At 44.3% G+C, this 25,125-nt stretch overlaps 1 protein-coding gene across 1 annotated transcript in view; it reads left to right on the top strand.

The window, feature by feature from the left end:
* The window catches only part of LOC109857026 (RNA/RNP complex-1-interacting phosphatase), a 35,676-nt gene extending 32,504 nt beyond the window's left edge, over positions 1 to 3,172 (top strand). The window contains exons 7-9 of the mRNA XM_020432875.1: positions 616 to 676; positions 952 to 998; positions 1,460 to 3,172. Coding sequence (XP_020288464.1) covers positions 616 to 676; positions 952 to 998; positions 1,460 to 2,232 — 881 coding nt within the window. The 3' untranslated portion in view covers positions 2,233 to 3,172. The remainder of the gene's footprint in view (positions 1 to 615; positions 677 to 951; positions 999 to 1,459) is intronic.
* Positions 3,173 to 25,125: the final 21,953 nt, after the last annotated feature.

The raw sequence follows: 25,125 nt of genomic DNA, 5'->3' as shown, positions 1-25,125 counted from the left end.
CTTACGAAATCGCCGAGTCGCGACCGGCTTCGGCCGCGGTCAGAGTCACGAATCGCAGTCGTGAATTCGTCGCAGCTTTTGCCGGTATAATTTGCGATAATATTATAATCAGCCCCTTGCTGGGCCCGAAGAGGTGCCGACCCCACGCCCCGGACCGAATTGATGACCCGTGGAATCGTACGTCTTTTGCCGCGCGCTGTATAAGCGGCGCGCGTCCTTATTGGGCGCAACTTCTTTTTCGCAACGCGAATATCTCTCTTCGCGTTTTCTGAACGGCGTCCTCGGCGCCGTCCGACGCTCGTGAAAGCGCCGTCGGAGATACGGATCGCGTGTCTCGGACCGACCGGCCGGCCGGCTCGGGGAGAGAGCTCTTTTTTATCCGTCGCGTAATTACTTTATCGGTTACGTTAACTTCATTACTTATGAAACTCCTTAAAAAGGAAAAATGCAAAAAAACGAAGATTCCTTAGCGACGACGTTCAGTTGCCGGAATTTACACACTTGCGAATGTGTGTGTTCCCGTTTGTCTTGCGATATTAAAGCGTAATTTTAAGGCGTTTCGTTTGTACATTGATAAAATAATCATGAGATGTGTGTGTGCGCTTTCTGTTGCAGGTGAGCTTATAGGTGTGCACTGCACACACGGTGTAAATCGTACTGGTTATTTAATTTGTAGGTTAGTATATATATATATATATTGCATAAATATAAATTTAGATCGTTTGTAATTAGTGAGAATTCTTTTTTTTTTCTTATTTATCGATATATGTTTGAATTTAATAAATATTTTTTCGAGCATTTGTTTGACTTTTTAAATATTTGAACGCAAACGAACAGATGTGTGCGCAATTTATCTCTGTGATGATATTTTCTTATTATTTAGATCCTATATTCGATTGTACGGTTTGTAATAAAAAAAAATCTGTTGATATCTACTCTTTTGTTGTATAGGTATCTTATTCAGCAACTAGGTTGGGAATTCCGAGAATCCGTAAAAGGTACGTAAAAGGATTCTTATCAGATATTTTTTTGATGAAAGGAAATATATAACTGTAAATTTTTATCACTAATTAGTTTTTGACACTTTTGAAAATGGCCTCTAAGACGAACGTCTGAGAAATAGCAGTACATAGTAAGTAGGCCATGATTACGTGGGCTATTTCTTTCCTCGTTTTTATTCCTTTCTCTTGCACGTCGCTCACACAATAAAATAAATTACTTTTGCGCTTAACGCGAATCAATTTTTCTTCTGCGAATTCGTAATTGTCTGTACACGCGCGGTTCTCTCGTGTTCACACAAAAAAAATATTGTTACAGCAATGAAAATTACAACAAACGTTCGGTTAGGTTAGTTAAAGATGACAGTCTCAACGTGACATGTAACGTTCAATTTCCTCGAGGAGGATGAGTTTTTGTTGCTCAAAGCGAAACTTGTCTTTCTCTCTATTTTTGTGTTTAGCTTTTGGAGAAGCACGTGGTTATCCCGTCGAACGTAACATTTATCTCGACGCTCTCAAGGAGATTCAACCTGGGGATAGAATCGAAACAAGCAAAATTAATTTGTCGCAAATTTCTACCCCAGCTACCGGAAGGAAGAGAATAAGATTGAGGAAGACTCGTGTAGTGTATCCGTCGGGATCGACATTGTCCGCGATGCGCAGAAATTTCGCGAACGGCAGACCGTTTCCGTCACAGAGATTCGGTCCACCGCCGGCATTCGGTCCGATACCGCCTCCTCCTCCGCATGGGATGTTGGATTGGCCGCTGCCACCACCGCCGATGGGCCCGCCGCCGCCGCCGCCGCCCTACGGGCCCAGACCGTTTAGATACGGTCCGCCACCGGCGCGTCCGCCGCTGACGCCTCCTCACGGACCAGGTTTTCCGCATCCTGGTTTTCCTCCTCGTTTGCCAGGCCCGCCAAGAATGACCGGTCCGCCGATATTACCGGCCGGTCCGGTCGCGCGCTTACCGCCGCCGAAGATACCGCCGCCGTTCGATCTACCTCTGCCACCTCCGCCCTCGTCATCCAGAACATCCAAGCTACAAAAGAAAAAGCAGCAAGTCAGAAACGGTATTGCGGAGCGATCGGTCAATATTCGCATGAGACGAAACGGACCAGTCAGCGTAACGCCTAAGAAGGAGCAAGATTTTACCGCGGACACGTTCGAGGAGAATCTCACAACTACGACGTCGCGAAAGCATACAAAAAGATCCTTCAATCAGTCCAAGTGACGATGTAACCGCTAGAAGTGCTTAAAAAAAAAAACTGTCTATGGGAATTTTTGTGCAAATTGTCTTGAAACAACAAAGTGTGCAACAAATTTCCGTTCTTATGACGAACAATATGACAACGGCACACTTTGCCTGATGACGATAACGGGACTCGGTAATGAACTCGGTCAGGTTTTTGGTCAAAAAGACAAAGTTCGAAACAATATCGAATTGTATAACATATGAATTTTCACATGTGTTACATTTACATACATGGGTATATTATATGTCTACATATAATCAGTAATACACATCTTCAAAGGATAGTTTTTATTTTACTTAATATTTTTTGACGATGAGTAATTGATGAGCATAAACTTGTATCTTGCTGGAATTTTCATAATGTGTCTAATGTTTTTTTTGTTCATTAATATATACAATTTTATATCATATAAAATACAACATATTTTTTTATTTTACTGAGAGATTCAAGTTTGACTGTACATGTAAACATGGTTTATTTACATGGTTAAATACACGTCTTAATGTACAGGAAGTTAAATAATATTTGAGACACCGCTTGTGAAATTGCGACAAGAATCTTCCGCAAGATTTTATAATCAAGTTTTGTTTGTTTTAGTGTAAAAATTCAACATTGTACTCTAGTAGCAAAAATACCCATGACGCATCTTTATCTTTTATCATCTATAAGTTAAGCACAAGCGTAACCGCTTCTTATATCTTTAAATTCTATTATTATATTAAGAAAATTTTGTTTCATATTTTTGACTCGATATATTTTTATTGTTTTATAAACTTTCAAATTTGCTGAAATATACTAAAAATGATTGGATCAAAACGCATCCTCTCGTAATAGAGAGATAAGAAGATAATAATTTTATGTACGACTTTAAAATAAAATGTGTGCATTTAAGTGTAAACGACACGTACTACAATGATTACATTGACGAAATTTTCCTTGTTCACTCATTGTTGACAAAAAAAAACAAAAAAAAACAAAAAAAGGAAAAAACTTACCATCGTATAATTGGCCGAGAGAAACTAACTTAACTTAACCCTGAAATTAGCGCTTTAATGTTCTCTTATCGGTCAAATAATCTGGAGAGAAGATTGTCAATTACGTCGCTATAATGTCAAAATCGACCTGAAAATGTCATACACGCGAGTATCAATTTGCATACTTCCTTCCCGTGTATATTGAATCGGCGATCGCGTTATGAACTTTATTATCGATCTAGTCTCTCGGCATTATAATTCTTCTGACGGCTATAAATCTGTTCCCCGGGGAATTACTTCCTAATTACTAGCGCACGAGAGTGCCCGGCGGTATATGTTTTACGGCGGATGCTCGGCGGTAAAGTAGCCTTGGTAGCAGTCCGACGTTGTCACTGACTGTGAAATTACGTAGGCAGGTACGCGCGCGTGGCGCGCGGACATAATTGAACGCACGCCTGGAAGAAGATCCGAAGCGGGGTCCGAGTGTGCGCGCCGTGAAGCGTGTATATCTCGTTCCGAGATATTAGAGTGATTCAATATTCGGCCCGAAGAGTCAAAGGGTCACCGCGTGTAGGAGGGACACGTCTCTCGCGCGCCTGACCATATATCACAAACTGCCGTTGGCGCGTACGTGGAATAATTCCACAAGAAATTGCACGCGTCACACGCGAGTAACGCCTTTGAGCCTCGGAGGCTTTTCACCCGGTGGATAAAAATAAGAATCGGAAGGGCATAAATTAAAGCGCGCGCGCGCGCGCACGCGCTTGTGCGTGTGCAATGTTGCTTTTTCTTTTACCTGGCATTTTGCGTTGTTCTATTTTCAAGAAGTTTGCGCGCGAAAAATAATAACAAATTACCGAACAAAATTGTTTTGTGTGTTTGAAAGTTTATATATATATGTATCAAAATATAAGTTTTAGAGATATTTTTTTCTAATCGAAAGCAAAGACATTTTGCAAATGTTCAAGGATGATAATTGATACACGTACACCGAAAAAACTGTATTCTTGTTTTGAGGATATCCCACTTACTTTAAGTATATTTTATACTAAAATAGGCGCCAAGAAGAGTTTCTTATTTTAGGAGGAAAATCCTCTAAATAGTAATATTGATAAGAATATATACTGATTAGAATATAAAAAGCCTCTATAGAAAAACATATATATCTAACTATCGAAAAAGACTATATTCTTAATTTCAGAAGAATATCATCTAAATTCTTTAAGAAGATTTTTTAAGTATAAAATCTTCTACTTACGAGAATAGAATTTTTTCGGTGTACGTAAACGTAGTTGAAAATCACATCTATATAGTGTCGAAACATTACGGAGTCATTACTCTCTCTAATTAAGAAAGATTGTATTTCCGTTTTCTGTTTTATTTGCGCCGACACGGTTTAATGGAAAACAATTCGTGAAATTTAGCTTTCATCATAGTCAAATCAATACGTCGGTCTGAGTTATGTTCGCGGACGCGCCGCACTTCGAACGAGCCGAAGAGAAGTATATCGAGAAAAGGAAAAGGAGAGAAAGACGGACGAAAACGACGTCGGGACGAAAAAGAGGTCGTTGTGGATAGAAAGAATTCGAAAACTTTTTCAGAGAGGTGGAAAGATCGTCGCCCTTCTCGCCGGCCCCGGCTTCGCAGGAGAGACAATCCGAAAGTAACTTCTGGTGTGAGCTACCGATTTTGTCCAAAACGGGAAACAATCGTCCGTCACGATCGCCGGTCGTAGCCGTGCGCGTGGGACAACTGTTTTCCCGGGGACGCCCCGGTTTACCTATCTCAGTTAGACATTAGATTTATCGACATATTTTCTCAGTCTTTCTCGAGAGACTTTATTTACTTTTGTCCACCTCTCGCCTTCATCTCGTCTCGCTACTCGCGACGCGATCGTTCGCTCTGTTTCGGGGGGATGAACCAGCGCGCCCCGGACACCGCTTCGATCAGATTCGAGGGGGATAGCGGAGTGCGGGGTTTAATCGGGAAGCTGATCAGTTTGTACAAATTCTATTTCGGCCAGACGGGAAGGAAAAAAAAAGAGAGAGAGACTCTCGTGACGTGAAAATTGATAAGATTTCGTTTTTTTCACATTGGATATTGCATTCGTAGGATGTTTGTAACGAAACTCGTGTTCTAAAAAATTCTAACAACGCGCACCTCCCCCTCCCTTATCGATCGGAACTTAATTGAACGTCCCACAATTCATTAAACCCGAGACAATTAGGTAATTAACGGGAATTTCTATTACTGTGCGATCGTAAATGACGCTACCGATCGCTACCGAATGAGGAGAGATTGCGTGATCCAACTGCAATTGTGCGATCGTCCGAAACGATCATTCGGATGCATCTCGACGGAACTTTTCGAATAATTCGTAAAAACTCACAGACGGACAAACAAGTCCATAAAGACCTTGCGTCATCCCGCTGTTCCTCCTCTTTTTCCTCGCGTCCAGCTTTCTCTCTTTCCGATCAATTTTATATATTCTTTTCAACCATTAATCCGTCGGAGCGAAGTGTGTAATTTGTATATTAATAAATTACGCACATATATTTTAGATTTTATTCGCGAGAATAGAGAGAGAGAGAGAGAGAGAGTCGCTCTTACTCTCGAGAGCAGGAATTCACAATTTCGCGGAACGGATTCGTAAGAAATCCGTTCTAATTTACTCTTTCATTTACTTTTTTTTTTTTTTTGTTGACGTTGAGCACTATAATTCGGAGGGATCGGCAGCGAGAGCGCCCTCTCGTCCGACATGGCAATTAGTCTAGATTAATTCCTCAAAAATGAGGAACGCCGCACGCATGTCTGCGGTAGGTACAGATCTTTTGGGATAGGGACCTAGCGCGAAGTCGAATAATAGAAGGCTAAAGGCCACGTAAAGCCACACACGAGGTCTCCGGGTCTAGTGGCGTCTTGACTTTTCTCTCTTTCTCCTTCCGGTATTTTCTCTTCTATTTCTCAGATCCTATGTTCATGCACTAACCAACCTGGAGCAAATGCGAGTTATCAGATCTGAGATTTTATTCAATATGACGTCTTCAATTGAAACACGCTCGGTCAGTCTCAAGTTTTTGTGCGTTACTTGTCCAATTATCTCGGAACGATATAATTTTTAATGAAAGATTACGGGTATATAAATTGAATGTCTTGATTAATTAAGTAACTCCGAAGATCTGTAGAGATGTACCCGGACTGTTAAGACGGTTCGTGTCGATAAACCTACCTACCTACTGCGCTTGATATGCGCGCGCGTTTCGTTGGCGCGCCAATGACGATGCGTGGCAGTGCAGTTTAATACCGTGGCGCGGCCTACTTAGCGGCCGGCTTGATTAACATGAAGTGATTAATAGTTCGCTCCCTTCGTTCGTAACCAACCCTCCCAACGCAAAGCGGCGGCATCGGAGATCTAATCGCACCGATATTTATTACCCTGTGCGCGTCGTCTACCTCCAGACTCCCCTCTCTTTTCCCGGCCACGGCGATTTTGCGAGAGTTCCCCTCCCCCCGTTCCCCTTCTCTCTGCCGGTTCCAACACCCCCTTCCTTCTCGTTCCCCGTCCTTTTCGATTTTGTTTATTTTGGTTTTTATTTTCGTCCCACATCGTCTCTCCTCGGAGGCCCGAGGAGCCGGTCTCTCCGCGCGAGTTCTTTGCCTTCCCGAGTTTCGACCTTCCAGCATCGTCCGAATTCCACTCTCGGTTCCCGTTTCGGGTCTCGATACCAAAACGGGAAGTCGCTTTTTTTAACAGTCGCGGTTTAACGATATTTATTCATCGCAGAGTTTATGACGTACAGCGAATATAATATCATTTAAAAATAAAAAAAAAAAGCGACGATAAATTTTTCATTCGTAGATTTTACTTCGGGATTATACGCGCTCGCTTTGTTTTATGCACGCAAATGAATGTTATTTAAGAACGTGGCCTATCTTGCACGCGAAAACAAATATCGGTGCGTGTATTTCATTCCAGTGGAAAAAAAAAATTCTATTATGTATTATCTGCGCTTTTTTTTTTTTTTAAATTCGAGACGATACAATTCTGCGAGAAAGACCATATCTAAACTCGTTTGTTCTCTCTTCACGTGTTGCGTCAGCCTTGCACGTTGGCGCCGCATTAGTCTGTTCACAATCTTGTGTAGTTAAAATTCTCACAACATTCGACAACTTGCGATTGTTCCAACAAGGAGTGACTATCTGGTAAATATATAGGTGGTACAGGAATATATTTGCTCCCTTTTACATAAGTTGCGTTCTTCGATTATTTATCGCAATTGAATATTCATATCTATCGATATACAAATTGTCAGCCACATCTCTCGTGGGTTTTCATGACCGAAGCGCCCGTGCGCAGCGGGATAAAGTCGTCGTCGCGCGTGTTTATTGCGCCCGCTATTGCTTTTCGCTATTTATTCCGAGCCGATAATTAAAACGCTGTGTAATTAGCGATTAAACGCGCTTTATTAACAACACAACAGTTCGCCGTCGGCGAGTCGGCGCGCGTGTGCCATATGCGAGGATTACTTACTGACCCCGCGGTAATAGGCGGGGTATCGCAAATTATAGACGGTTGGCGGGTGTATATATGTATATCGTATATGTATGAACGTTTCGTCATGCATACGAAAGGCACATTCCGATCTTCCATCGGGGGGCCATCGGCGATCGGATTTCGAACGCTTACGAAGCACCGGCCGATATTTGGATACAACGTAGGACGTGGGACGTGGTACAGAGCTCGTAGCTTATATACGTGCGAAGTGCAAAGTGCGCGGAAATTAAACCCGCTTGAAATCCGACGAACGTGATCGGCGGCACGACGGACGGCACATGTTTTAAACAACGGCTGCGCCGATTTCAAAACACTTTTCCCGGTAGGTGTCTGTTTTTATTTTGTTTGCGTCTCTTTTATTTTGTTTGTGTCTGTTTTAAATTCGAGGACGCATTTTGAAACGGTAAAAGTAAAAAGTTTTTGAATAATAATAATAATAATAAATCTTGCGCTTTAAATTGTTCAAAAATATTTTATTAAACAACGCACGCAGAAATAGTATTTAAAAAATTATATTTAATATCGAACACTAGTAGATTAACAAACAAAATTATTTATTCAAAAAAAAAAAACGAATTTCCCCAAGGCAACAAATATATTTGTTGTATCTTAGCAAAGACGTTTCGAAAACTTACGCGTCTGCCGTAAACACGTGAAAGCGATAGGCCGGGAGCAATTGTGATCGGGAGAGAGGCGCGAGATACATTGTCTCCGACGGTACCGTCTCCCATTGTTGGACGGCCTTATTATCCCCCCGGAGCCCTTTGATCGATACGAAACAGACATCGATAACGGCGCGATGTTTATCGTGCGGGTACATAGGCCCGGATAAACGCGTACGGGTGTAACGTTACACAAAAGAGAGCGTGATGCATGGCCTATGGTGGTTTGTATGGGGAATGAGAAAGGGCGAGGTGAACACCTTGTCTTTCTGCGCTCGTAGGTGTTGCCTCAAACAAGGGCTACAAAGAAAGTTCGATCTCGTTCACGCGCGACACGCACTCTCTCTCTCGCGGAGCTCTACAATTTGTTATTATATAATCTTCAGGACGGATTCGGGGTTCGAGCTATTTGTCTTTGTACGGAAGTGCGTACGGGTCCGGTTCGTCCAATTAAATTACGTTTCGCAATCAAACACCGATGCTCAGAAACATTCTTCCTCGACGGAGAAATAAAGAGACCGAAAATAATGAAGGAACGGAAGAATTACAACGTGGGAAGGAGCGGCACGCACGCTCTGGATCAAAAGAAATCAACGGCGTCGCGGATTTTTACGTAACTGACACGCGTTTGAGATATCAGAGCGAAAAACTATTTTAACGGATTACTTTCGATCGAAAACGCGTGGTCTTTGTTTTGGAATCGGATTACCGTCGCTATTTCAAGAAATAACAATAGAGTCACAGAAATAGCACAGTGTTCTCCAATTACAACGCAGACTCCCACGATCGCATCTCGCGATCGGAACTTTCCGTTTTGTGTTCCGCGAGAATCTTAGGAGACAAATTTCTTTTGATCGCGCGCGCGCGCGCGAACGCGTTCTCTTCTTTTTCCTCGCTCGGATGAATACGGGGGGGGGGGGGATGGCGATCGAAGCAATTAACGTCGTTAATGACTATTTAGTTTGCTACCGCGATTGAAGTGAATTTCTCCAACGCGAAGGAAGCGCGCGACCGATGGCGGGAAGATGCGATCCCGCCGTGCGCACACGCGCGGAATACCGCATTAACGGCCGGAACTGTTATCGACGTCTCTATTAGGAAGCTCCGTCGGTGGAGGGAAACCCAACCTCTACCCAACACCACCGTCGGTTCCGTTTCCGAATTTAATATCTCTCGCATCATCAATGCGAAATTCGTCGCGCCAACTTCGATCCGATAATCGATAATACGTACATATATTCGGAGGCGGCGACCGGATAAGTGAATAAAGGGATTCGGTTTCGTACATAACATAATGCGCGGCATTTGTGATATAATATATATATCCCAAAGATTTAGTTTTTTAACAATCTTTCCTGATCTAACTTTTTTATAATTATATTTTTATCACATAAGCGCTAGAAGAAGCGTGTTAAAAAATTTATATCGCATACAACTACAACACGTCACTCATCGTGGGGGGACGCGCGTCAAAACGAGAAACGTTAGGAATGCAATAAATCCTAATGCGTTAATCGGCGGTGACGACCGCCGATCTCGATTTGCGACAGAACGGGCGGCGGGTCAAAAAGATCACGGCGGAGAGAGCTCCCATTCTCTGTGGAAAGGGGGAAACGAAGTGGCAGGCGAGAGAGGATAATAACGTAGGTAGCCTGCGGCACTGGATGATTAATAAATCAGGCGTGCCGTTGAGAGAACAGTTTAACCCCGCGACCCCGACGCGATGCATCGCGCTCCTTTTCATTTTTCCTCCGTTCTCCCTCCTTCCCTCCGCGTCTATTCGCATCGCGCGGCGGTTCTCTCACGCGGCGCGCGTGAATCTCCTTTTGGCGCGTGAATCCTTTTCGCCAAAACGGACGCGCGGCGCTTCTTCTCTCTCGTCCTCCGCGCGCACGCTCACGACGATACAGATACGGCATGTCTAATGGCCTTTCCCACAGGCCTTAACTCTCCGAATGTTAATTGTTGCTTAAATTTATGACAGCCTTCTTCTCCCCATCTCCCTTCGTCTCTCCCGGTCTTCTCTCCGTTCGTTCGAAGCGGTTCTCTCTGTTCCAGCCAATTCCGACGGGATATAACCCACCCCACACCAGACGATTCTCATCCGAGTCGAGGAAACCAACGAAGGACCCGGACGATTCGCGCCCGAAATCGACGAACAGCGCTGTAACAACGTCCTTGTCACACGCCGTTGTCGAGAACGTTGCGACGAAATTTACCGAACAAGTTCGGTTTCTGTTTTTTTTTTTTTTTTTTTCGTCAAAGACGAAGATGAAAATTGCACAATGGTCCACGTTGAAAGATATTTATTTGGTATAACACGATGTTCGCTCTAAAGGTCAGCTGAAATTGTCTACTGAAATATCGCGTGTTTATTTGTTCCGAAAAATGTCGCGTACACGCGCACAGTAGGTCAGACCTCTCATTTGGGAAACGTCCGTTGGGAGAGTTTTGTTGTATTATACGTTTGCGCGTTTCTCATCCGCCGCGCCGCGCGCGCCGGAGCTTTCGCAGATTTGCGCAATACCCGTTTGAAATATTTGTGAAGTATCTCGAATTTCTGGAAATATAAGTCGTTAAACCTTGTGACATTCCTACGTGAAACTATCGCCATTCGTTACACGGGACATAACGTATTTTACTTTGAACAAACAGTACTAGAATTTATATAAGGCTGACCGATTTTCCGCGGGCCGTTTGCTTATCATTTTCGCGTTTACGTCGGGAAAAACCGACGATCACAAATCACGACTCAAATCACGTTGCTTTTGTTCGACTGTAGTTTTGAAAAAAAAAAAAAAAAAAAAAAAACGACATTATGACATCTTCCATCGCGATAAAAAAAAAAAGGTTGTTTCCTCAACAACAACAAAAACTGTCTCGCAATTTGTTTTCTTCGCAACCGTCCGATTGGACGTAGCGCAATCCGGATATCCGGATAAAAAAAAAAAAAAAAAAAAACGTCTCGAGTTCGTCGCGTCATCGTTGGCCAGCGCTCGGGCGTCGACTCTCGTGGCGAGAACGTGGTGATGAGAACAACGTATGTATAGGATCAACGCGCCGGTACAGAAGATGCGCATTAGTCGCGTGGACCGGATGACTCAGAGATTCCTCAGAGCCCCGAAGAAGACTGACAAGCGAAATGGGTCAGACTTAGCGGTGCACTTAATAAAAGCGAGAGATAGCGCAACGGGCACCGGTTATTACCATATGAATTGGTGGGCACTGTCCGAAAAGGAACGGCGCGCGCGTTGCGTAGCCGCACGAAGACGCGCGGCGCGCTTCGTGCAACGCCCGTCTATTGTGTGTGGTCTCCGAACGTGTGCGTGCGCGCCTGTCATCAGCTGTCAGCGGCGGCCAGCTTGACGAGCCATCGCTCACCTCACTGTCAACGGGTTTCCAACGCACACGCGCTGCCATACGACGACCGCGTGCGCCGCGGTAAGCGCGTGCGTGCGTGCGTGCGTGCGTGCGTTTGCGCACGTTCCATCCGTAACCGGTTTCATCATCATCGAGCGCGCCGCGACGTCACCCCTTTAACACAAAGGCGCGCGCCGCCGTCTTGCGCTTTATCGCCTCCCGCTAATTTGATTCGGGGACTCGATCCTTCGTTAGGATAGGCAAATTGGAGGCGCGGTTTAGGGGATTCGAGAGAGATCCTCCGATCCCGAAAGAAAAGAGTCGATGTCTCAATTCTTCTCGCGCAGGAAAGAATACCGCGCGCGCGCGCGCGCGCGATACATTTTTCATTCTAGCGCGGACGACACGTCTTCCAATTATCTTTTCAATTGTCTCCGAGTTCCGTTTCTTATCTTGATCGTAACATTTACTGCTTCCACTTCTATATTTCGTAGTCGCAGAGATATTTCGATTAACCGCGTTGTTCGTTTTTTTTTTCTTTCTTTCGTTTCTCTTTGAATCGCGCTCTCGTAAGTGAGCTTTATGGTTTCTCAACGGAGCGCTCGCGAAGTTTCTCCCACACACACACACACACACACACACGGAGTAAAAGAAAATCGTCTTTATCGCGGGATCCAAATCGTATTCGAAATAATGTATGTATCTTTGGAGCCGATCCAGCGTGTGTGGGGCACAGTTTTCCGTAGCCCCGCGGAAATCTATTGCCCGCTAAAGCGATTCGTTTTGCGGTTTTCTTCATGCGCAGCCAAGCTGCAAGGCAAGAAGATCCTAACGTATATACGACAACTAAAAGTGGCAAATTACTTTGACGTTAATTCGCGCGTCTTTTTCTTTCTTTCTCTCTCCCTCTTTCTCTCTTTTTGAAAAAATACAATTGTAGATCAAGAGACACCGTGATTTAATTAACCACCTCGGTGGCGATGCTAATTGCATCTTCCGATACTGCGGTCGTTAAGTTTTTTTTTTTTATCAGCGCGAGGGGGGGGAGCGCAATCGTACGCGCAATCGTACGCGCGCTAACGATCTCACGAGGTCGATAAAGAAATATCAGCGGCGGCTATAAATATTCGGCGGCGTATTCACGCGAACCGTGAAAGGGTTAAAAAAAGAGAGCCCCGCGCCGCGGCTCATAGCTCGCGAGGCGAGCGAGACCGTAATTTGACACGGAAACTGCAGACACAACGGTGCAGCCGACGATGTGTTCGTCTCGACGATCGTTTCAGCGAACCGACCGATTTCCTCTGAACGAGAGATCTCGCTCGTGTTTCTCAAACGCGTCGAACGTCCTCGAGACACACATACTTTGAGAACGAGATATATATATATATATATACACGAGCGTTAATAATGATATTTAACGTCGAGGGACGTTTTTTTACGACGCGGTAATTTGTGCCGAGCCGCGCTTCCTTTTCCCGTCTCGCGCTCGCGGGGATCGAGTCCGTTTTTAATTGGAGAAAAGGAATCGAAGCAAATCATCGCGCCGTAAACAAATGATGAAGATCGAGCGCGCGTTTTAAAACAGCGATAAAACCGGTCTTTTGGGTGGGGACCCCAAAGAGAATTTTACACACGCTCTCTCTCCGATGTATGGGCGAACAAACACGAATGAATCTAAAAACGCGCGCGCGCACGCACCGCTCTTATCTTCTTCAGGAAAAAACAAACTTCTTTTATTTTATTTTATTTACGATGATTGCTCGTGCAAAGTAGGAAGCGAAATTACGATAAATTGTACCGAAAGATTCCTCTCGTTTATTAAAGCGATGCAGATGAATAAGACGGCACACACCCCCTTCTCAAATATGCCAAGAGGGATGCGGTACCGAGAAGTTGAGACTCAGGTAGAACAATAGAGTTAACGTACAATTGTGTAAGAGAGGAGATACGCCTCCGCTTCGTCGGAGTTAGTCACTTTGCTCGGGTCTCTTTGTGAACAGTGTTTCGAGATAAAGAGAGAGAGAGAGAGAGAGCAACACGTTATACACCGAACAAAATTAGACACAAGCGAGCGGAAATTTTCTCGAAACGTTAATGCGGTTTAAAAAAGCTGCGCAATTATTATCTTTACTTGAAATCAAAATTAGATCTTTTGCGCATGCAATTGTTTACTTTGGATCTCTCTTTCTCTCTCTCTCTCTCTCTCTTTTCTGTTACGCGCGCGTCAAAGATTTCGTCAGAGTCGAGCGTACAAAACGCGTCTGACGCGTATATATATGTGTAACACACATCACGCGGATCGTCAACGTCTCAAATATATACGCGAAGAATTTTGCGTAAAAAACCGCACACGCACGACCGCGGACGTCAGACGTTCTCTGCCAAAAATAACGCGCTCATTGATTTGGCTGGTTTTGAATGAACGAGCTCACGACCGAGAATGAGACAGCTAAGTCCGTTGAGAATGAGGAGGGAGGAGGTTGCAAGTTATGTATGTGGCCATCGAAAAGAGAATGGCAACAATATCCAAGATCGTGGAAGCTCTCTTCTCTTTCTTCGGGGATTCGTTTCAAACGTTATATACATTTTATACGTCGCAGAGAATAGATGGCAGACATAGAGTCGCGGCGCTTATACCGCGCCCCGCCTACGTATATCGCGCGGCAATATCACCCCTCGTTTCTCGCGTCCGATTTTGACCATAAATATTTCGGAATATTCCGCCAAGCCGCAACGACCGATAGAGGCCAGCTTTTTTGCTTTATTCGTTCGTCGTCTCTATACACGAAGAGAGATAGCTTTATGTAGCTTTAATCGACAATAGATGCCGCGCTCGGTTGGGGAAGGAGGGGAAGGGATCCAACATCTATATGTCGTCCATTTACCGAAGCCGGAAGCCGGAATAAAGATTCTTTCGCGCAACGCGGTGATTGCCATAGGGATAGGTAAACTAAAAGCGAGTGAAGAGTCGAAGCCAGATAAAATAAAAAAATTGACGCGCGAGATGTTTCTATTTCCTCGCGCGTCGTCTTTCGCGCTTCGCGTCTCTCTCTCTTCTCGCTGTGAGGTGGTTTGATGATCGTTGGCACATCTCGCCGATGATAAATTGCATTCTCCGTTTTTATTGCTCATTTGCACATAAAGGAACTCACGTCGCTATAATTCGCGATGAATAACTTTGACATTGACGCGCGGCGTTTCGGCGCGAGATAGCTAGAGAGAGAGAGAGAGAGGAGTTGTGTTTAACGGTGAGCGCAAAGTTAAAGAATTTTCCAGCTATTGTTTGCTTTCTCGCTACGCCTCGATCGTTTCATTTGTTAAGCTCGCACTTGACATTCCATCTGGAATACTAAAGGGTTAGAAACGCCGTGTGGCGTAATCGCCTTGTGAAAATGGACGCCGTTGCGCGCATTGCTGCGTTTATACAGCACTTTTCAAAGTACGGTATTGCACGACGTAAGTACATTCGAACGCGTTTATTTTTTCTCACAAAAACTTTGTGAGAAAAGAGATACAGAGATTAGGAAAGAACCGGAGGTCAAAAATAAAAAAAAATATTTGTTCTCTCTCTTCAATTGATTTTCTCTTGCGCGAACATACACCGAAAAAATTGTATTCTTGTTTTGAGGATATCTCACTTACTTTAAGTATATTTTATACTAAAATAGGCGCTAAGAAGAGTTTCTTATTTTAAGAGGAAAATCCTCTAAATAGTAATATTGATAAGAATATATACTGATTAGAATATAAAAAGCCTCTATAGAAAAACATATACATCTCACTATCGAAAAAGACTATATTCTTAAATTAAGAATATATTCTTAAATAAAGAATATATTCTTATAATTTCAGAAGAATATCACCTAAAATCTTTAAAAAGATTTTTTAAGTATAAAATCTTCTACTTACGAGAATATAATTTTTTCGGTGTACTTGCGCTCACAGAAACGAAATTAAACAAGTAACGGAATTTTATCCCGCAAGATTTTATCGCGTTATTTAGTCGCGATCGTTAAAAAATTATGATTATCTCCGAACTTTATTTTATTCTCATGTATTTTAACTCTCTTTTTTGAAATCAAAATAAAAAGAACACGACGCTCAAGTTGACACACAACGTACGCGCGTTGCCAAATTACACATTACGTTACGCGGATCAATTAAGCAATCGATGTTTAAAATGTTACGTGGCAACATCGTGACACATATATGCGTTTGCGGTATTGTGGTCGCACGAAAGTAATTATCCATTCTGCGAAAGAGAAAGAAAGTTTATCTTCTAAGTCGCGCTGTGTTTTCTTTCAATAGCTATAGGTCGTTACGACGAGGAGACCGAGGAGTAAAACGGCGCGCGTAAAAGGGTAATATCTTCTCTTTCTCTCGCGGGGAACCCCCGACTCGTGTGATCCACTCGCGTACAAGTCTGCCAAACGAGAGAGATTGGATTAGAGAAAAGACTTGTGCGATAATATCGATTTTGATCAGCGCAATCTCATACGCGTTTTTATTTCCAAGATATTAAAATGCTATTTGGAACAAGCTGTACAATTTCGCTGTTATTATTTGCGGCTACACGCTTCTCACGCGGTACGTGCGTGAGGCAAACGTAGAACCCCATGCGTCTCCAAGTTTATTTTATGCTCACTAAGCGCGCGGGGCCTGCCTCAACGTTGCCTTCTCTCTCTCTCTCTCTCTCGTTGCTCCTATACATCTTTTTGCCGGCCGTATAATGAAACGGTAATTCCTTGTCGCACGTGGCTGATTCCTTTACGAAGACGACGTTAGCAGCGCCCCGAGAGAGTGTCGTTTAAAACGCCGTGAAACGTGCTCGCGACACGTTCGGTTTTGCGCCCGCGGACGCGGCATTAGAATTTTTATTCGCCGCTCATTAATTTCACTGTTGTTGTCACTCGTGTAATTACGTACGCAAGCTTTTGACACGCGAACGTACACATACGCCAGCGAGTTTCGCGGGCGTCTTTTTTTAGTCAGAGCCATCTTTTTGTCGTGTGTGCTTTTATATGTATGTATATATATATATATAAGTGACGTCGAAATTGTCCGCGTTTCGATAATAAAACTAAGTCGACGAAAATGATATCGATCAGTGACATTTGCCGCGACCCAAGGTTAAAATGTCATCGCGAAAAATGTCAGTATCGATGAAGAAAGCGCTAACGAGAGGCGAATTAATCGCGGTCCAGTGAGAGAGAGAGAGAGAGAGAGAGAGAGAGAGAGAGAGAAAAAGAAGTATCTTCGCTCGCTGAAATTTCCTTTTATATTTTTCGGCACTCGGTCGAAGTTAATGGGAGCTTCGGATACAGGGACACCGTTGACGTCATTCAAGTAGTCCACGCTCACCAATACACAATCGCGCTAAGCGGATCGCGTCTCGCGAATGCGCTCAAACACGGAGCTTTCCACGGAGTCAGTCGATAGCATCCCCGGTGGGATGAAAACAGGACGGAGGAAATTAACTGCGGTTTCTAATTTCTACTTGACATACGTTTACGGACCACCGAGAATGTCGATAGCGCGCGGGCGCGCGGGCGCGCTTTAGGTAGGGGGAAATCGAATGACGAAATCCGTTTCGCAACGAAAATTCACAGAAAGCTTGCTTGACGCAAGAAGAGGACGAGAGGTGGTGGCGCGAACGAACATCATTGATCCTTTTTACGAAACAACAATTGCATTATAAAAAGAGCGTAAAACTGCGCGCAGCTACATAAATTGAAAAATTTCTCGGCCAAATATCTTCTTGTCGTGAAAACAGATCTATCGCTCTTATGTGCGATTCGAACGACGCTATTTGTTTCACATATAACGGTCCCGTTGTCATTGGGTTCATTGCAGTTTTATCCGTTTTGACGTACACACACACACACACACACATACCCTCGAACGCACAAATGTGACTCATCGTTAACTAGCGATCGCGATCGATAAGATCGTGCAAATAATCCCCCAGAAATGTGTACGACAAGACGCGGACGATTCAGCGACGCTACGTGAATACGACGACGATTTTGTTTTTCCGCCGAGACGGGGGGAGTAAGGGGACGATCTTGAAAATGGATTTTTGCGTGGTCGCGTCTCAGAGACTAGCGTCTACGTGGGTAGATATAGAGTCAGCAACGCCCACGTCGTCGCCGGGATGCTGCTGCTTTTGCTAGTGGTGGTAATGGTGCTGCTAAAGTCGGCGAGGGTGGCCGCCGCCGCCGCCGCCGCCACCGCCGCCGTCGTGCGAAAATGTCAGACTGGCCGGCTGATACGTTACACCCACGCGCCGAAAAGTGGAGCAAAGTCGATTCATTCATCTACTGATTCATAAGAGTGGGCGTAAGAGCGTAAAGGGTTGTGCGCGGTTATGTGCGCAACCCCCTACCCTTTGTGTACAACGAAGATCCTTCCCCCGTATCATCGCAGTTTGGAATAAAACGTTAAGACTCCCCTTCGGGATGTCCTCTAACCACCGCGTGCACCACGCGGCGACGTTATCTTCCGCGATTTCCTTTTAAGCAAGTTTGTTCCGCAAGCTTGTAATATTTACAAAAGTGCAACCCTCCGCGTTAGGTGTCGTGCAGTGTGTTGCGGTGAAATTTTTGTCGGTGCAAAATTAATTTTGTGTACATATATACTCGGTGGATTATAAATAGTGATTTCTGTGAGGGAAGAGAGTAATGCCGCATCACGTAACGGACCGGACGTCGGATATTGTATATTTGCTACTGTATAGGTGAGTTTTTTTGAGATCGCGTGAAGGTTTTGCAAAAAAGTATTTTAGAAAAAGCGTTTGCACGCACGCACACACACACACACACGCGCGCGCGCGGCGACTTTGTACAAAAAGTTGCATCAACGCATGCAATTTTGAATAAAATAAAAATACAAGTACTTTTTAAAATTACGAAAGTTGTCAAAAATTTGCTTTGCAATTGTTGTGTTTGGTAATAATTTTTCACATACTTAAATATCTAGAAACGCTTTGCATATAAATTATATAAAAAAGAACGAACGTTTGAGAGAAAATATTCCAACGTGTTTATAAAAAGTGTTTGCATAAAACTTGGTCCGTTGATGCAATTGTAACCGCTAAATGTTATTTTAATCCGCGTTGCGATATTTTAGAACTTTCGAGTTTAATGCGATACTGTGTTACGTATAAACTAGACATTGAATCGCGACGCGTCGTCGTTAGCGTCGAAACGAAACCCGCGTCGATCTGTCTGGGAAGAATTTCTTGTCTGACGCAAATCCCTCCCCACACACACATGCACACACACACACACACACACGTGGCGATGCACATACACGCGCTTTCCCACACATCTCTCCGGATTTTCGTCAAAATAAATTACCGCGTTTTCAACGCGAATGCGATATTTTTTATCGCAAGATCGATAATCGCAATTTGTCAAGGCGAAATTTATTGCAAATTATGTCATTTTGCCGATGCAACTATCGGCGCGACTATTGCGCTCGCGATCGGGAATCATCGCGTCACGACCAAAATTTGTCTTGACTTTTCGATTAACGGTCGCCCGAGCCAAAATCTTCTGGACGGAAAACACGCGGGATGATGCAAGTGAGGACCGTTCCTGAACCACGAATATTCAACCCTCCGGAATATCCTCTCTTTCGCTTCTCCAAGTGCCCAAACCCGTCCGGATATCCTATACATCGCTAAACACAATGCACCGTCTGTTATTTCTGGCCGTGTGCCATTGTCGATAACCTTTTGCATTGTCGGGCTGATGATGAGAGAGCACCGCGATAGGAATATCGTCTCTTGCGCGGGAGTAGCCACCGCCGTCTGTCGTTCGCAAAATTTGTCGGTCGAAACTGCGTGTTGGGGGGGTGGTCTTTCGACGTGAGCTGAAGGTCAGAGGTCGTCCGGGGGAAGGTCGCGGCAGCGGTCAGTGGAAACCGAGCTGCGCAAATAAGGAGCTTATATGCGTCGGTAAATAATCCATCTTTGACGGTCACGTCTTGTGATCTCTCGCGCTTATATACATTAACTATTGTCCTGGCAATATTCGCCGTGACAAGTGTCACGCCGGTAGATTGTGCCGCAAGTCGTTTGGGAGATTTATAGCACACGGTAGTTTACGATATTAAGCGCGGCAATCTTGTCAAAGGAAGACAAGAAGAAGAAAACAAATAGAAAAAAAAAAAAAAAAAAAGATAATGCAACACACAGAAAAACATATTGTATCCAAGTATATAATAAGTTTATATATCCGCAAATATATTATAAGATCTTTGTAAGTATTTAATTTACTCAAAATACACTCTAAATCTTAGTAAATTTGTATTTTGAGTAAATTAAATACTTACGAAAATCTTATAATATATTTGCGGATATATAAACTTATTATATACTTGATACAGTATGCATTTTTCTGTGTGAACGCTTCTCTGTCCGCGTTCAATTGCGCAAATTAATAGACATTTGTGTGCGGAACGGACAATTGCAAGTGCGAATAATTCGGGCATTTGGGGGAGCGATCACACGTGTCTCGAAAAAATATAGAAGCACGGGATGATCGCAGAAATTTCCGAGCTGAACAAACCGAGGCGATGGCGCCACACGAGATCCGGACGTTTTTTTTTTCTTTGTTTTTTTTTTTTTTTTTTAAAGCACCGTGTCAACAAATCGGCATCGTTGTGTAAAAATTCCGGGAAACGGGAATGAGAAAATGCGGAGAGATTCCGTCATCGTCTTCTTCGCGTCGTTATTCATACGCACGACCTAATCTTCAAGGAAGAAAGATACGAGAGAGGGACACGGACGAGGGAAACGAATGCGAACCGCGTCCGCCCACGCTTTCCTCCGGTGGCTTTTTTTTTTTTTTTTTTTGCTCCGAACTGGCGCCCTCGCAAAATTAGAATTCGGCGGCCAAAAATAGAACGCTGATCACAATAGTTGTGTATACGGGTTGGCTGAAAATAAGAAAAACTTCAGCGTCTCGAGAGTTTCGAGCTCTCTCTCTCCCTCTCTCTCTTTTTCTCTCTCTCTTTTTTTCTGTCTGTCAGATATATATATATATATATATATATCACGCATATTATTTACGCAGGACGCAATTTAATAAAGAACCGCTCAGAGAGATGTGAATGTAACGTTCAGGACGAGATATATTGGTTTTCAATATATCTATAAACATAAATATTGAAAGAGACGTCGAAATATATCGCAATTTTATTGTGCGAGGATATAACTTAGCTCTTTGAAAGATCATTTTTCAAAAACAATCAAAATAATAGTCATTTTGTTCGTAATAAACCAAAGGATGTATTTATTTTTCTCGAAGAAAAGCTGATTTATTATTTCCCCGACAGACTGTGAAGCAAATAATTCGCCCGTGGACAAAATCGCACGCAAAATCCTTTGAAAAAACATTTTGTAAAAGTCCAACCGGTCTTTTCATCATCACGTATTTCCTCACGAGAAAATCTTTTAATCCTCTTTCCTTTCTTCGAGAAAATAAAAAACTGTCATCAAAGGATACCGACATTTCCATATAAAATTTTAATAACACTGTGGACAGATCGTTTTTTTTTTCTTTTCTTCTTTTCCGTCGACGAAAATAGTTTTTATTTGAAGAGTTTATCTGTTGTGCAAACTGCATTATGTTTACTTGCAACGTCATTTGTGTGACAAATTTGTCCGTTAAAATACGCGTCTCTCTTTTACATCGTCGTTATGAATTTTTCTGTCCTCAATCACCGCGAACGCGAGGCGCGGTGATTTTAATACTCGACGTCACGTAAGGCGTACAACGTGTGCAAGGTTTTTAAGATTTTTCTCGGGACTTAATCAACGCTCGAACGTATCAATCAACCCGTAAATCACCCGCGGCGATTGTACACAGATATTCACTTCGAGGAATAAACTCAACGGACACGTAATGTGCAATTTCGAGAACGGAGGCGCGAGAACGCGCGCGTCGCGTGTGGTCCAGTTCTCGATCCGGTTTTATCGAAAACTAAATCATCCCGCGCAACTCGTCGATTTGCATAACTCATTCAAGCGTTCAAGTGGTCGACGACCGTTTGTGCAATCGATATATGTTGCAACCGTTGCGACTCGATGACAACGACATCGAAGCTTTCTCGCGATATTATATACAAATTTGAATTTGCCAGATCTCAGATGAGACGATTCGAGTAATGTTGAGAGACTTTGGTTACACCTCGGCGCGCGTGTGTCAAAGTGCAAGTTACATCGCGATTACGTAAAGCTGTTAATTTGGAAGTAGTTCCCTTGAACGTGGTACCGGAAACGACAGAAAGAAATAAGTTATGTCCGCTCCGGGCTCTGTACGTGTTGTTGTTTCTGCAAACACTGCGGTTCGGGTTTTTGAAGGAACGTAAATCAAACGCAATATTTGCGCACAGGTGCCATCGTAAATAACTTTCCGGCGCGTGTATATGGGTGCGGGTGAACGTAACACACGGTTCACGATTCTTTCTCGACTGCTAACTCTCGCGCGAACTTTGTGGCACAGTGACCCGTACGTTTGTCTGAAGACAAACGTACACACACATACACGCACACACACACCGCCCGTATTTTCCGGGCGAATTTTCTGTGTGTCCCCGAGATAAAAGGCTCGGGCCAATTTCTGTGTTAAACCTATTTGAGCGCACCTCAAACGTTTCATTGTACCATCTTGCGATCTCGCCGTGGGCTCTTGACCCGCGATATCGGCAATCGAGCTTTGGCGATTGCCCAAATCGATCTAGGCGGATGTAGGCGGTCGCCGCCGGCGAGCCGCAGGCATAGAAAGGATATTAACCGGAGACGGAGATGAAGAAATTTATATATATATATATAATTGCGAGCTGCTTCGCAAATTGATTTCAATCCGAGCTTCTGCGCACAATTCTTAATTAATTAATTCTAATTTATGTGGTTGTTTTTTTCTCTTACCAACTCTTTCAACATAAAATATTTTGCTTCATTGATGAAAAATAAATGCGCTTCTGTTTTAGCGCCGCGTTTGTGCAAATTTGCGTTTACATTACATATTACATTTGTGCAGCGAGTTAATGTCTTCCGGAGGGAAAGCGGGACTTCTCTCTCTTTCGCAAAGAGAAAGGAAAAAAACTTCGCTCCGAGGATGTTGGATTTGTCGCGCGAGAACACCTTTAACGTGTTTTGTTTTGTTTTTTTTTTTTATTTTTGTTTTTGTTCTTTAAAATTAGCTCAGCTACGACGATGACTCCCGTTCTATTCCACCGAGCTGCGACAAAGCGACGTTTTCCGCTACGGGACGCGAGAAAACGCCGCGAGGTGTTGGACGATCGCGCAAGTTGTAAAGCTACAAGACAGCACTTAAACGTACATATATATATATATACACACGCTTTCCCCCCGTGGAGACGCACGCGTGAGATATGTACGCGTAATGTAACGCGATAATATGAGTTTTCGGAGTAATTGTTTACGCGTGCCAAGTGAGTTATTTGGCACGTGGCCACGCGGGGGGAGAAACGGAGAGACGACGGCATCCAAACCCACGTGGTCGGGCTGACTCTGCCCGCGGGATTTTCCCTCTCTTTCTCCCCTTCCGTGCCTCCTCTCCTCTCCTCCTAACTTTTCCTTCTTCGTTTTGCCTACGTTTTCCCCCGTCGTATATTTTTCAAACACACGCAACGCGCACGCAACGAGGCGATGTTTCCAAAGTCAAACTTTGCGCTTTATCGACTTTTTATCGAGCGATACGGCTCTCTCGCGCGCGAAGTGAAAAAATAATAAAAACAATCCCCTTGTTATATTGTTCCGCAAATTTTAGTTCGCGCGAACGTGGTAGCGGCGAGACCGCATGTGTGTGCGTAGGATTTATCAATAATTTACGACAGAGCGCGCGTAAATTGCGCTGACGTTTCTCTTTTTTGAAATCGAATGCTCTCTCTTTGAATGGAAATGCTGTTTTCCTGAAAAAAAAACATACGGATCGCAAAAAAACAAAAACCAAAAAAAAGCTCGGTTTCTAAACATTCTTGTTACGTCGTGTATATTTACGTATTCTTATGTATAATTCATTCGTCGTCGTAACGCGATCGTTAACTTTTATTGGCTTCCCATTAGATAAACCAGCGACAACAATTCATTTGCATGAAAATCGCTGCTTGTTTTCGCTGCGAGTTTTTGCGAATCAAATGGCGCGACAATCGACTGCATTAGCGATTGAGAGAACAAAGTCGCGCGGAGGCGCGGCGTCTTCTCGCTGAAAACTTTGTTATCGCGCGCGCATGATGCAAGATTGTAACAAAGTCGCCGACTGGGGAAATGCTGTTGCCGGAAGTTTGTCTCACCCTTCAACGTCGGGCGCGATCGAATCGAAGTCATTCCGAAACATCGAAAGGAAAGCACGAGAGAAAGAAACGCGAGACCGCGTGCGGAAGGAGAAGGTGGATATCGGTGTGGATGTGCCTTCCTCGCGTGGAGAGAAGTCGGGATCGTCCTTCGGGTAGCGGCGGCGTCGACGACGACGACGACCACGACCACGACGACGACGACGACCACGTCGACGACGTCGACGACGACCACGACGGCGGCGTTGGCGACGGTGGTGGTGGTGGCAGTGTTGCAAGTGGGGGCACGAAATAAGGGTAGTTTGCGGGGCGGAGGGCGACGGTTCGTCAGTTTCCGGGTTGTTCCGGAGTGAGTGAGGGCGTCGTGGGGCGCCACGGGGGGGCGGGCGAGCGAGAGCCGCGGGCCACGACACGACGAGGCGTCGCGACGTCAGTAGAGCGCCGCGCTATCGACCACCGCCACGAGACACCGTCGTCGTCGTCGTCGTCGTCGCCGTCGTCGTCGTCGTCGTCGTCGTCGTCGTCATCATCGTCGTCGTCGTCGTCATCATCCATGTCCTCCTCATCATCGCTGTCGTCATCGTCGTCTTCCAACGTCGTCCTCCGATATTCTCAATCTCCCGCGTAATTTCTTCACGTAAGCAGATCACAGCGAGAATTTTACTGTCAAATTGCGGCGCTGAGAAAAGCGTGCAAACGGTGCGAAGAAGACGAAAGAAAAAAGAAGAAGACAAACAAAGAAAAACAAAGTTGTACCGGCGTGAATTACGCGGAGATCGCGACGTTGTGAAGTAGAAAAAAAAATTAAAAAAAAAATAATAAAAAAACTGAAAATCGTGCGGTACCGGCTTTTTATTATCGTGAATCAGTTTCTGGTGAGGATCGCGATACCGAACGTCACGAGGATCGTACGACGGCGCGGCGCACGCACGCGTGTCCGTCGCGAGGCAACCGCGTCCAGATCGTGCGGGATCGACGTTGCGTGCGTGCGTGGAT

This window comes from Pseudomyrmex gracilis, unplaced genomic scaffold (assembly GCF_002006095.1).
Source record: "Pseudomyrmex gracilis isolate BER0280 unplaced genomic scaffold, ASM200609v1 scaffold_140, whole genome shotgun sequence".
Taxonomy (NCBI): domain Eukaryota; kingdom Metazoa; phylum Arthropoda; class Insecta; order Hymenoptera; family Formicidae; genus Pseudomyrmex; species Pseudomyrmex gracilis.
The sequence above is the reverse complement of the archived record's forward strand: the minus strand, read 5'-3'. Positions and strand labels throughout refer to the sequence as shown.